We start from the raw sequence: 12,920 nt of genomic DNA on the forward strand, positions 1-12,920 counted from the left end.
AAGCAAAGTGCTGTGAGTGGATCAACTGGATTAATAAAAAAATACAAAAGATCCATTGTTTTTCTACTGGCACAATAATTTAATAGTAAGGAGTGCTTATCTTTTCATTGAGACTGAAATTCATTCTTGTTTAGACTAGTGTCTAAACTTGGCACATTGCACATATGCTATGGAAATTCCTTTTAAGCCCTATGAAGGATTTAGCACTTTAGAGGGATGTAAGCAATTCATAAGCCTCTGAAATTCACTTTAGAAAGTTTAGACGGGCACTGTGGCACCAGTGTTACAATTCATTGAGTTACTGCTACACAGTAGAATGTTAGAAACCTCTCAGCCAAGGAAGGCATGGCTTCAAACACCAGAGAAGACACAGATGAGGCATATCATAATTTTTTTAGTGGCAAAGCACATAAAAAATAATTTGTAGAACCTAAATCATGGTCAAAGAAACTTTGCTACCATGAGTTCTAGTGTTCATTTAGTATGGTTTCAAAGAGTGCTTGAATTTTTCCAAAGTGTTTTAAAAACTTAAACGTGTATTGATTCAGTTTTTGCCACTTCTGGTGATGTGTGTGACATTTCATCTAAGCCTTCCCTATTCACGTGGTGTTTTAGATCATTAGACATATGTTAATGATTTTAGAAATGTGTCCAACAGAAACAAAATGTCAACAATCAAAGTTTGCTATTGGTCCACTATAACTGTCTTCTTTTATTTTTAATTTTTTATTCTTTTTTTAATGAAACACACAGAGAAGATAAAAATCTGCAATTTAAACATGATCACCTAAAATAGCAGATCAAGAAAATAAAATTCCTTTCCAAAGAACTGTCTTATATATTGCATCATGAAATTAGAGAGGAAAAGGCATCTGTCTGGGCAGAATAAACAAAGGAATAAGTGTCATAGAAATAACTAGATTACAGCCCACCTGGAGATACTGAGAAATATGCTACTTACTTATAAAATAAAGTACCTTTAAATCCCTTTGTTGTAATGCAAGGAATAAGGCAAAGGTCATTGAACTACCTGAGAAGTGTGGGAAACATCTTGCTAATTACAGTGTGTTATTAACTATATATGTATGTAAACTAGGTATGGTCCATGCACTTACAAAAGAGAAGTGGTGTAGTCATAAGCAAATAACCATCAGATAATCATAAAGCATTTTTCTTTTGAGAATTACTTGCATTAAGAAAGAAACAATATCTGACTCCAGTTGTAACTCTGAATGATCTTTAAGAAGCACCAGCTTTTAGGTATTTTTCCCTAAAATATTTATCTTAGAAATTAAATCAGTTTCAGTATCTGCCAAAAATGTTTAATAATCTGCAAGATAGGAAAATACAGTATTAAAATAGCAAAAAGTTTAGATTCCTTACAGTTACTTTTTTCCTCAATCTAATTGGGACCAACTGGCCTCATTGTTTCTTATAAACTTAGCAATATATATTCAGAAAAAGGAATAAAAATGAACAGATGTTTCTCCTTAAAGAAGTCAGACAAAGATTTTTCTTACACAATAAATCAGCTGCTAGTGGATTTCCAAGACACTGCTCCAGGCTAACTGTTTAGGTATGGCTTAAAAACCTGGTTTACCTCTGTATGTATCCAAAACTGGTAAAGTAGATTAAACTGTAAATGAACAGCAAACACCGAAGGGGGAATGAAAAAAGCCATGGGCAAGTTGAACATCTGAAATAATGAGAAGGAAAACATACATTAGATATATAATTCTAAACTCATGATGATATAATGAAGTACTATCAGGAGCTCAAAGCACTGCACAATATACTTACTTCTTCTAATACATCCATAATGCAGACATAACATAGCATTCATAGATAGTGATTATTATGTTACTACTAGATGTGCTACAGCAAATGAGACATAAATTGATTAAAAGTGATTTCCCACAAGCCAAACTGAGCAAGTAGAAAATTCAACATAAGAATTCATAAATTCTGGTATTAGATGCTTTTGCTGCGTAGTATATGGAACAAACAGCAACACAGCATTGACATTAAGGGTTCGTTTATGGGGAAGAATTATCACAGATTAAGCAAGGTGTGAATTTGTAACACTATACCTTTTCCATCCAAACTCCCTGCATAAGCACCATGAGGCTAAGGCAGCTTACATGGTTTTCCAAGCTAATTATAATTCTCACCTTAACTTTCTCATGGTATCTCCCATAAATTCCCAGTAATAGAGTACTGTTTTAGAGTACTAAAAACATGCTAGCATGAAAAAAGTATCAGAACACTGCTTACTTGGGAAATCCTAGTATCTTAGATACAAATGAAGTCCTCGGAATTTCACAATTAACTGCTTAACTGGTTGAGCAATAGAGTAAAACTTCTAAGACCTTCATGTGTTAAAAAGTCAGTCTGCTTTCTTCAAAAAAAGGCTTATCTATTTCTTTTCTCTTCTACCTCACACTGTGTTATATCACCTGCATGGAAAAGCTAATACATCTATTAGTCCTAAACCAAACAGTAAGAGAGGTATCTTCAAAATGTTAAATATCTTTAGGACTCAGAGAATATCTGTTTGGGCAACAAGAGCTCTCTGTGAAGCACAGGAAAATTAGAATAATCCATTTCCAAATTCCTATTGTCCTTTTCACAAAAATAAAATCTTTTAACATCCAAGAAGGCAGTCCAATAGCCATGGCAAGCCTCCTGGACCAGGAATTTCTTCAATGTAGGTCTGGACATAGCATGCAAAACCAGTATTCTCTCAGTTTTATCAAAAGGGCAGACCAAGAGATTAGAAGGCACACTGAGGCTGTGAAACAACTACACTTCCACCCCAGTGATGGGACTGATGCTCTCAAGAAAGACACCACAGACATATCTCACTGTGACAAACCAATGGAGGACTAGGACTTTGCAATATCAGCTTAGTCTGCTGGCTTCAATACCAGACAATGTCTAAAACACTAGGACAAAATCCTGAAGCCATTGCAATATCACCTGGCAGGGCTGGGACACCTGGGATTTCAAAATCTACATTTAAAGGCTTCATGGATCACAGCTGCCCCACAAATTACCTGTGGGGTGTTTCTGTTTCTGTCTCAGAAGCTGCTTTTCAAGAAGTAAAGGAATTAAAAGGCAGTAGAGGGGGACTAAGTTTCTGTCTAATGGCATGATAACAGCAGGATTTTTTAAAGAAAAGAAATGGAGAGGAAATTGATTAAAAAAAAAAAACCCAGAAAACCAAACCAGATGGTTTTCAGATTATTCATGGAAGCGGTTACAGGATTGAAAGCAGGGTTAAAAAATTATATGCTTTTTCCCTAAAAGTATCAGAAGCAATTTGGTGGTATTTACAGATGACTTCAAAGGGGAAAGAAGGATCATCTTCGTATTTATTTCCTAACTTACTTTTCACAAGAGTACTAGGATTTCCCTGCTAAGTGGTGGGATGAAGGAAATTTTATATAAATCTACAGGTAAATTTGAAACTGTTAAAGGAGAATTCTTTACTAACACTTTCTTGCAATGTAATCTTTATTTTGCACAGGAAGGATTTTAAAGATCATTTACAGAAGTGGAACTCATAGGGAGAAATGAAAACTTCTCCCATACCAAGATCTGACTTTTCCTATTTGTGGTTCCACCGAAACAAGAAGAGCAATCTCTGGGGGAAAAAAATAAATTATTAAATAGTTCTTTACTGGAAATGCCAATTTACCAAATAAAAAGATTTCATGGCAATGTACCAGCTTTAACAAATTTGTAGAGGAAAAGCTTTCCTGGCTCCAGAAGGGAATTTCTGGTCAAAACTGTAGGAAAAATTTTATCACAATGACAGATCTTTTCTCGTTTTTGTATTCAGCAGCAGAGAGAGAATGGGAAAGTGCTACAGTAGCTGATGGGAAAAGCACCCAGAGAGGGGGTGCAGAGATATTTGCATCTGGGGCTGCTGCACTGCAGCTGTTTGCCCTCTTGCTGAAGGCACTGTCCCTTTGGAAGGTCCTTTGACCATTCTCCAATGTGGGCATCTCCACCTTTCTCCCTCCCATTTGTAAGTAAAAGCTTATAACCACTTCCACTACAGAAAGGGAGTGCATGGAAACTCCTGAGGTTTAGCAGGAGCGCTGAATTTCCCCACTGGGTCTCTGGGGCCACCTGCCGATGCAGCTGCAGAGGGGCTGTGGGGCATGGGGGGCTGCAGGACAGTTGCTGACAGCAAGTTCATGTGGGCAGAAACTCGTGTGAGGACTCTGCAGGAGTTAAAGGCAAGATAAAATAAAAAAAAATTTTAAAGCCAACACATTTTTTACAGATCCCAGACCTGGCAACTCCTCAGTAGACAAGAAGTGACTGACTGTACTGAAAATTGTTACCTATTCCCTTTCCAGACTTGTATGTAGATGTTTCCACTGCTTTTATACCAAGGTATAGTTCAAGACTTTATCTAAATGTACCATCTAAAGTGATCACATTATTATGGATTTAATATTTGCAATTAAATCTCACCCTTAGAGGAAAGTTGAGAATGGTACTTCAAAGCATTAAATCATAACTTTTCAAAGTGTATGTGCAAATCTCTCACAACTGCACTTTGACTGTTTCATCACTTCTACATTCATTTATATAGCATTATCTTGCTTTAGCTTGCTGTTTTCTTCTTAAAAATTAGTATTTTTTATCATCTTTTTCCCCTCTAAATGGGCCTCAACAGTATCTCTCAGTCTTCATAGTAGATTTCCTTCTCTATGGCCTCTCCAATAGAGAAATAGAAACGCTGTGTATGCAAACAACATGAAGAACTATACATTTGGATCCAAAATCAGAAGTGTATCTCACACCACTGATTGTCAAGCATATTTTTCTATTCTCTTTCATTTCATATCTTTTCAATCATAGATTAAAATGTTGATTTATTTATCTCACAATGTTTAACTTAAAACACAACAAAGCTAGCAGCAGAACAGTCACATAATCCCACTCCATCCACCCTAAGTTTCTCACAGTCTCCACAAAATTGGATATCAAAGACATTGAACAGTTCAGTACACATTCAACAAGATCAGATCACTCTCAGAGATTAACTAAGGATTTCACTGAGTTTCAGCTTCAAGGCACATCCATCCATGGTTCTGGACAAAATTGTCAGTCCAAAAAAATAGCAGCTCTGTAAGAATTAGCAAGAATTGTGATCATGCACGGTAAGGCGTTGCAGAAAGAAAACTGGCATAGGTCTGAAAAGTTCAAGGAGAAGGCAAAACAGTATTTACATTAACCATATGTTTTGGCTAATATCAAATATTTGGTGAAAAAAAAACTGGCACACAAAAGTACCAGGTATTCCTAGATTCGTTTCCCTTTGCACAAAGCATATAAATTTTAAACACACATATATTATTTGCCAATTGATACCAGTGTGGTCCTGAGGATGGCCTTTGGAGTCCAAGGTGGCCAGACATCTTGGTCTTCCGAGTATCTTATGCTCTCTGAGGTATCATCCTCAAAATCATGCCAGCAGACAAAGTTCTCATATGCACACCCATATGTACACACAGGCATATTGTCTTTTTTGAATTATTGTTTTTGTTAAGCATTTGCATATATGGTCCCAACAGGTAAATGGGCAAAGGTTAAATCTTTAACATAGTAGTATTTACAGAGGAAGCAAAGTTGTCACAGACAGACATCCCTTCCATTATTGTTCATTACAGTAATTTAAATTCTAGGTAATCTTGCTAACATCAAATTATTATTTTCTTAATAAATAAACAAGAATTTATATAGAAGACACTAAGAAAAAGATCTAAGAAATAGTACTGCTTCATGACTTTCAGAAGAAAATTTTACTGGAATGTAGCACTTTAACGTCATGCATTAAAACAGCTATGAATTAGAGACTAAGTCCACGTTCAGTTATGTAAGCACAAATCCACTTTACCAAACTGAATGGAGTTAGACTGGATTTCCATGGGTGAGCATAGTCTCCTGGCTTTGAGTCATTTGCTCACAGGCTGGATAGAGAAATTGCCAAAGGACTGTGGTTTTCCTTCACCACCCATATTATATATCATTGGAGAATACACATATAATTATATATAAGTATTTATATATGTAAATACATTTAATATCCCTTTTGAACTCTAATTTTAGAAATCAAATTTTGAAGTTATTAATTTTGAATAACACACAACCAGACAAACCACAATCTGATTTTAAAAAAAGCAAGTCAGAAGAGAAAAGGAGAGCCCAACTTAGGAAATCAGCAGTTACCCTGGGTGCAGAACTAAACCCTAAATATTACGTTACATTTATCAATGTATTAGAAAATATACTTTTTAAAATCTGTATATAAATAATAAATAGGTACACGGCTCACCACTTCAAATTAATTTTATCTGAAATAACACTAGGTAACATACTGCTTTTACCTACAAGGGTACTGATATGACATGAATGAGCAGAGACAAATAAATCCATTTGCATGTCCAAAGCAAATTTTAATGATGATTTCTCTCCCTGCTCCTTTTAGCCAGACAGACATATTCTGAAATAGTTGAATTATACTCTGCTCTTTTTCTGTACTCATGCATGAATAAGTGAATGAAAATTCTCCATTCTACTCAAAAAGTTATGAAAATATAAATGCAGGGTTATATAATTAGTCTTTAACTTTTGTAGCTATTTTCATGTTTGCTGTACAACAGTGAATATATTTTAAAACTCATGATTATCAGATTCTTCAGTTTAATCTTCTGCACCTTCAGTGTCAAACATCTTTAAGAAAATTATGTTATTCTTTGAAGGGAAATGAAAAGTGTTTTCACTTTTACTGAACCTTCTTGATATAAACTTGTTTGTCAAATCTTGTGCAACTTACCCAGGAGGTGTATTTCTGCACTACAGACTGTCTCAAGGCTGTGAATAAGTTGTAATCTTCTGAACTATGGTGTACTTGGTGCGCAGCCCACAGTATATTAACCTCTGCAAAACACAAAATTTATAATGAGGTTTGTGCTGGAGAAGCAATATTTGTTTCCCATTTGTTTTTTCTTACACTAGAAGCAACTACTCCTCCAGTTAAAACTTTGCTATTTTGCATTAACATAAAATAATAAAAAATCTAATGTTCAAAGCTGAGTTTATATAGGCACGGTTACATGTCTGTCAGTGCACACAAGTCAGTGTAAATTTCATGCTGAAGTAAGGCAAGGTCGTAGCAGGATCTAAAATCATTGTTGGAAGAGCAGAAGGATGTGTGAGAGGAGAATTAAACAGCCCAAAACCCTCATCTTAGTTCTGGTAACATGAGTCAGTAGGAGTTTTGTACAGGATTTAGAAGACAAAGACTGAGGATGCTCTCATGCTTGCATCTAAAGACTAGAAGGGGACACAAAATATTTCAAAAATGTTACACATCAAATTTAACTGGTGTCAGCCTTTATGCCTACATTTTTCTGGAATGTGTGAATCTTCAACCCACTTGTGCCACAGACCACAAAACACAGCCATTGCCCACCCACTAGTGACAAATGGAAAAACAGACCAATGCTTGCTGGGAAACCTTGACCCAGCCAAAGGAGCGCTGTGGTTCTATTCTTACAGTTAAAAAAAAATAATAATTGCTGGAATAAGAGCAAAACCAGTGTCAGTCTTGTCCTCCGAAGGCATGATATCTCTATTGCACTGAAATGAAGAATACCTCAAAATCCTGATTATATTTCTCATCCAAGTGCAGATCTGGGTACCCTGTCTGAACTGTACCTGGCTAGCGTGAAGCGGGGTGTTGAAACAGAAATATGCATGGCCATCAGATATATAGCTGTAAGGATTACCTTAATTACAGGAAAAAAGAAAAAAGTATGTTGTCAATTTACCCCAAATAATGTTTATTTATCATAATCCTTAATTTAAGGTGTCAAGTATTTCAAGGGATGAAGTATACACAAAGCCTCAGCTGATTACAGAAATTAGAAGTTGACTGTTTGTCCGCCACCTGCACACTCCCATTGAGAGTGACCTTGCTTCACCAGAGCCATTTGAGAAGTGCCTTTAGCAGATATTAGAATCACATTCATAAAATGATTTTAAAATGGCAGCCTAGATTATTTAATATTTGCACCCAAGTTTACACTAAACAGTTTAGGTCTGGTGATTAACATGTAATTCCAAAGTAAGGCAAAAAAATCCTCTTAACGAATCTGAAGGCATCTTTACTATCTAGGGGATAAGACAGTCTTGTAAGAGGAGGTTACGGTCTTGCATGCTAGCAACTGAGATTTTTAAATCTAATTAATTTTGACAATTTGGTAATTAACATCACAAAATCATTTTTAAATTACCTCTAAGGCCTTAAAAATTGCTTGAAATTGCTGAAATAAATCTGAAATTTCATCTATCAAAAATCACTTAACACTGAGTCTAAGAATTCTTTCTTCTTTAAATGCATTTGTTCCTGAAGGAACAAGTGTTCACTGTATCAATAATTAGTGATGTCTCTCAAAAAAAACCCCAAAAAAACCCAACCAGCCAACCTCATCTCAATGTGTCTCTGCCTAATACACACACTAGGAAATGAATTATTTAGGTGAGCTTCAGTATTCAATAATAATAATTGTATTTGAAATGTTTCTCAAGACCTCAACAGAAGCTAAATGAGTGAAAAAAGCATCTGAAAAGGCGGAGGTTAAAGACCTGTCTCCTTAGTTGTTTTTAAAGCATTTACTTCCTATCACAAACTGTGTGTAACACAAGCCTCCTCTCAATGAAGTACAGCTGTGCAAACAGGGTACAGTAACTGGATCTTTCTTCTTTCCCTCAGTCATTTTTCAGCATTATGAAAAGTTCAAGGAAGTGAATCTATGATGATTTTTACAGTCTACTTTCATTGTAGTTAAGGTCAAATGGTTTTCAAAATGAATTACTAAAAAGTAATTTTATTAGGATTCATTTTTCAGTTAAACTGCCTCTTACACTAACAATTATATATAGAATAAGGTAACCAAATATTGGTAAAATGTTAGTTATTCAGTTGTACGAGCCAGCTTAAGTGATCTATCATTCAAAAATCCACCGCAGGAATATTGGGGAGATAAACAATTATTCCACAAGCAATTTAACTGCTACAGCTATTTCTAACTTCTGTTATAGGTAAGTAAATTAAATTCTGCTTATTAATCCTATTGTTGATGACACCAATGGCACAGACTACATTAAATTCCTTTGAGAAATAGGCAGACTCAATTGGAAAAAATTTTTTTTTATTAAACATGAATCTAAAGAAACTGATAATCAAAAACTTTTAAATTGAAACAAAAGAATAACATGAATGGGTCACCTCAAAACTCAGTCTTTAAGCATTAGTACATTAAAAATATTACAACCATAATGCCAAAAAGACATCTCTCAAATCTAAAAAGCAGATATTTTTATGGAATAAAGCTGACTGCTCACCAGCTGCCCGCAAGAGAAATGAAATTGTATGTGTCTACACAAGACTTGTGGTTTCACTTTTTCATTTCTAATGATGATAACTTGAAAGAAAATGAGAAAAATTATTTGAATGAGGATAAAATTATAAAAGACTCTCTCACATGGACTTTCTCATATGTATTATTACATAATGACCAATAAAGAAAGCAAGACTGAGCCAATTCCGACATAGATTTAAAAAAAAAATACACGCAGAAAACAGGAAGTATTACTGCATTTTATAAAATTATCAAATCCTACTGTGAAACCACAGGAAAAAAGCAGGCGATGGAATTGGAGTAGCCACTGAGACAATGCTTTAATGGAATTTTTGACATTTCATAATTCAAACATGATTTTTAAATACAATTTTTAAAATAGATAATTTCAATATGGTTATACACAAACCCCCTATTTTTGATTGAGGAGAGTGAACCTCTTGGAATCACAGGATAGTTCAGGTGGGAGAGAACCACCAAAGGTCACTAGTCCAACCTCCTGCTCACAGCAGGACCAGCTTTAACTTCCTGAGACCCAGATGAGTCTCAGAAAACCTCTGCATCTTCTGCTATTATGAAGAACTACCTTTACGTGAAGATGTAGCATCTCCTTTTCAAGTAGATGTGAGGAAAGTTATACAAGTTATAACCCAGCACAGCAAGGGCCTACTTTCCTGTTGTGGCTTTCCCCAGTTAATGGATGAAGATGTGATAAGCTATTCTCATCTGGGGAACAACAGGGTAACTGCATCTTGGTACTGGCGTTAATATTTGTTGAATTTATTACTGTTGTTGCTACTATTGCTATTACTATTACTATTGCTATTACTATTACTACTACCATCTATTGAATCAATTAAAATTTTCATCCATCACCCAATTTAAAGAACAAGCATGTAATCCCAACAGAGAATAAATGAGGCCATGTAGCTAGGTGATGAAGGAAAATTGGTGCTACACAGAAATTGCTGAATGAAGGACAAATTATGATTTGGCCCGCAGTTTTCATTCTAGTGCTTAAAGTCTCTGTGATGTCATCTCAATCAGATCTGCACTTGCTAAACTCAGGGGGGTTGAGCAGCTGAGAAGTTTGTATCCTACAATTTATTCCAAAAGAAAATTAAGATTTGTCATTTTAGCATTAGATCAACGTATAAACTCTGTTATTAGAAGAAAGAAAATGAGAAGCTGAGGGAACTGGCCTGGAGGAGCACAGGCTTTGAGGGAACTTACTAGTAGCCTTGTAACAGCAAAGAAGCACTGGCTAACAAGAAGCTGGAGCCAAGCTTTTGTCAGCAGTCCCATATATCTTCTTTTTTGGATTTTGCAAAATGAAGAAATATTATTGATTTTATCCTTCTTTTTTACTTCTCCATTTCTTCCTCCTCTTAATTAATTAATAAAATGCAATGTTTCACACACATTCAAAATCATATTGATAAGGTGACCAATTATTTTTACTTAGGTTTAATTTTTTTTTATTTAAAAATAATTTTTCATGACAAATCAAGTTCCTTTGTATGACTCCCTAAGACAGATCCAATGACTGGGCCATACTTCACTACTTCTGAAGTATTTCTTCTTGAGTAGTAGGAAATGTGCATTGTGCACATAAGATTTCTCTTGAAGAATACATAATACAGAGGTGTCAAAATGAGATTTTTTTCCTTGTTATTTTGGTAATTTTAAGTGACTTCCACAGTCCAACACATTTTGATTAAAAACAGGAGAAAACATGTATGCCAAAAAAAACCCTACAGTCATTCTAAGGACTGATTTCAATGAAAACAATAATTTTCTGAAATCCTCAGAATCAGTGAAATTGAAAAGATTTAATGAATCTTGAGTAAATAAAAAAAGAGATTAACTTTTAATTAAAATACGTATACAAGCTTTATGAGACCTGGATCTTAAGTAAAATGGAAAAAAAATACAGATGATGAGTCATGGAAAGTTTCCATTCTCTCAAAGTCATCACTGACTGTGGCTAGGAGAACAGGTGAAAGTTTCCCTTCAGCATCTACTTAAACAGAGCCTTCAGTTTTGCTATGCTAGCCATCTTTTAGGAGATGGCATGGTCCCAAATGACCCCAGTGTGGAATATGTTGGTTCCTAAAGCAGGTGTAACCCACAGGGCTTCAGAGGCAGGTACTCTGTGCTGCATTCAACTACAAGCAATCAAAAAGCGATCATCTCCTGGGTCCACTTCTCTCTAGTCAGAATTAGTAGAAATTGCAGGATGACTGAGGAAAGAAAAATGGCCTGGAAGGGAGAAATGTCAGTCACTCCTTTTCTATGCATTTCAACCCTACTTACAAAGAAAAGAGAGGAAAATACATAGCATTTAAATAATTTATCTGCTAAATTATTACCTTTTCTGATTCACAAAAAAAAAAAACCCAACTGTTTGATTACTTACTACCTTTCTGCCTTCTTCTAACTGGTCTGTTCATAGAATCATAGAACCATAGAATACGCTGAGTTGGAAGGGATGCATGAGGATTACCAAGTCCAACTCCTGGCCCTGTGTACCAGACTTGGTACACAGTACCAGACTTGGTACTGTGACCACTTTCCTGGGGAGGCTGTTCCAGTGCCCAGCCATCCTCTGGATGAAGAACCTTTTCCTGATATCCAACCTAAACCTTCCCTGATGCAACTTCATGACTGGTCACCAAAAAGAAATCGGGGTGTCTGCTTCTCCCTCATGAGGAAGTTGTTACTGCAATGAGATCTCCCGTCAGCCTCCTCTTCTCCAGGTTGAACAGACCAAGTGACCTCAGCTGCTCCTAATATCATTACTCCTCAAGGCCCTTCACCATCTTTGCTGCCATCCTTTGGACCCTCTCTAACAATTTAGTATCTTTTTTACATTGTGGCACCCCAAACTGCCCCCATCACTCGAGGTGAGGCCACCCCAGCTCAGAGCAGATCAGGACAATCCCCTCCCTTGCCCAGCTGTCAGTGCTGTGCCTGATGCCCCCCAGGACAGGGTTGGCACTCCTGGCTGCCAGGGCCCTGCTGATTCATGTTCAACCTAACAATTATCAGGACCCCCAGGTGCCTTTCCTGCTCTCCAACATCTCATTCCCCAGTCTGTAGATCCAGAGTTGTTCTGGCCCAGGTATAGAATCCAGTACTTTTCTTTGTTAAACTTCCTGTAGCTGGCGATTGCCCAGGCCTTTAATTTGACGAGGTCTCTCGGCAGAGCCTCTGCCTTCAAGGGAGACAATAGCTTCTCCCAATTCAGTGTACTATTGATGCTTTTTTTAGAATTTGAATAAATTCCTTCTCATGCAGAGCTTTTTCACAAAATCTCATTCCCTGTTTGACTCTACACTTGCATTGAATAAACAACCCCTGAGATATAGTAACACTTCAATTTTGTTACTGGAAAGGATAATTACCAGATTTTTAAAAAATAAAAGTCGGCTAAAACCTGTATTTTGGCACTTATTTGGGATCCACCTCACA

The 12,920-nt window shown here is 36.1% G+C and overlaps 1 protein-coding gene across 2 annotated transcripts in view; it reads right to left on the reverse strand.

Moving 5' to 3' along the window:
- The window catches only part of AGMO (alkylglycerol monooxygenase), a 199,422-nt gene that overhangs the window by 112,044 nt on the left and 74,458 nt on the right, over positions 1-12,920 (reverse strand). The window contains exons 4-5 of one of the 2 annotated variants that reach the window (XM_033076975.1): positions 6,857-6,960; positions 1,601-1,696 (exon numbers count right to left, since the gene is read on the reverse strand). In XM_033076975.1, the coding sequence (XP_032932866.1) occupies positions 1,601-1,696; positions 6,857-6,960 (200 nt within the window). The remainder of the gene's footprint in view (positions 1-1,600; positions 1,697-6,856; positions 6,961-12,920) is intronic. The other variant, XM_033076983.1, reaches the window with a different exon arrangement.

Source organism: Catharus ustulatus, chromosome 1 (genome assembly GCF_009819885.2).
Source record: "Catharus ustulatus isolate bCatUst1 chromosome 1, bCatUst1.pri.v2, whole genome shotgun sequence".
Classification (NCBI taxonomy): Eukaryota; Metazoa; Chordata; class Aves; order Passeriformes; family Turdidae; genus Catharus; species Catharus ustulatus.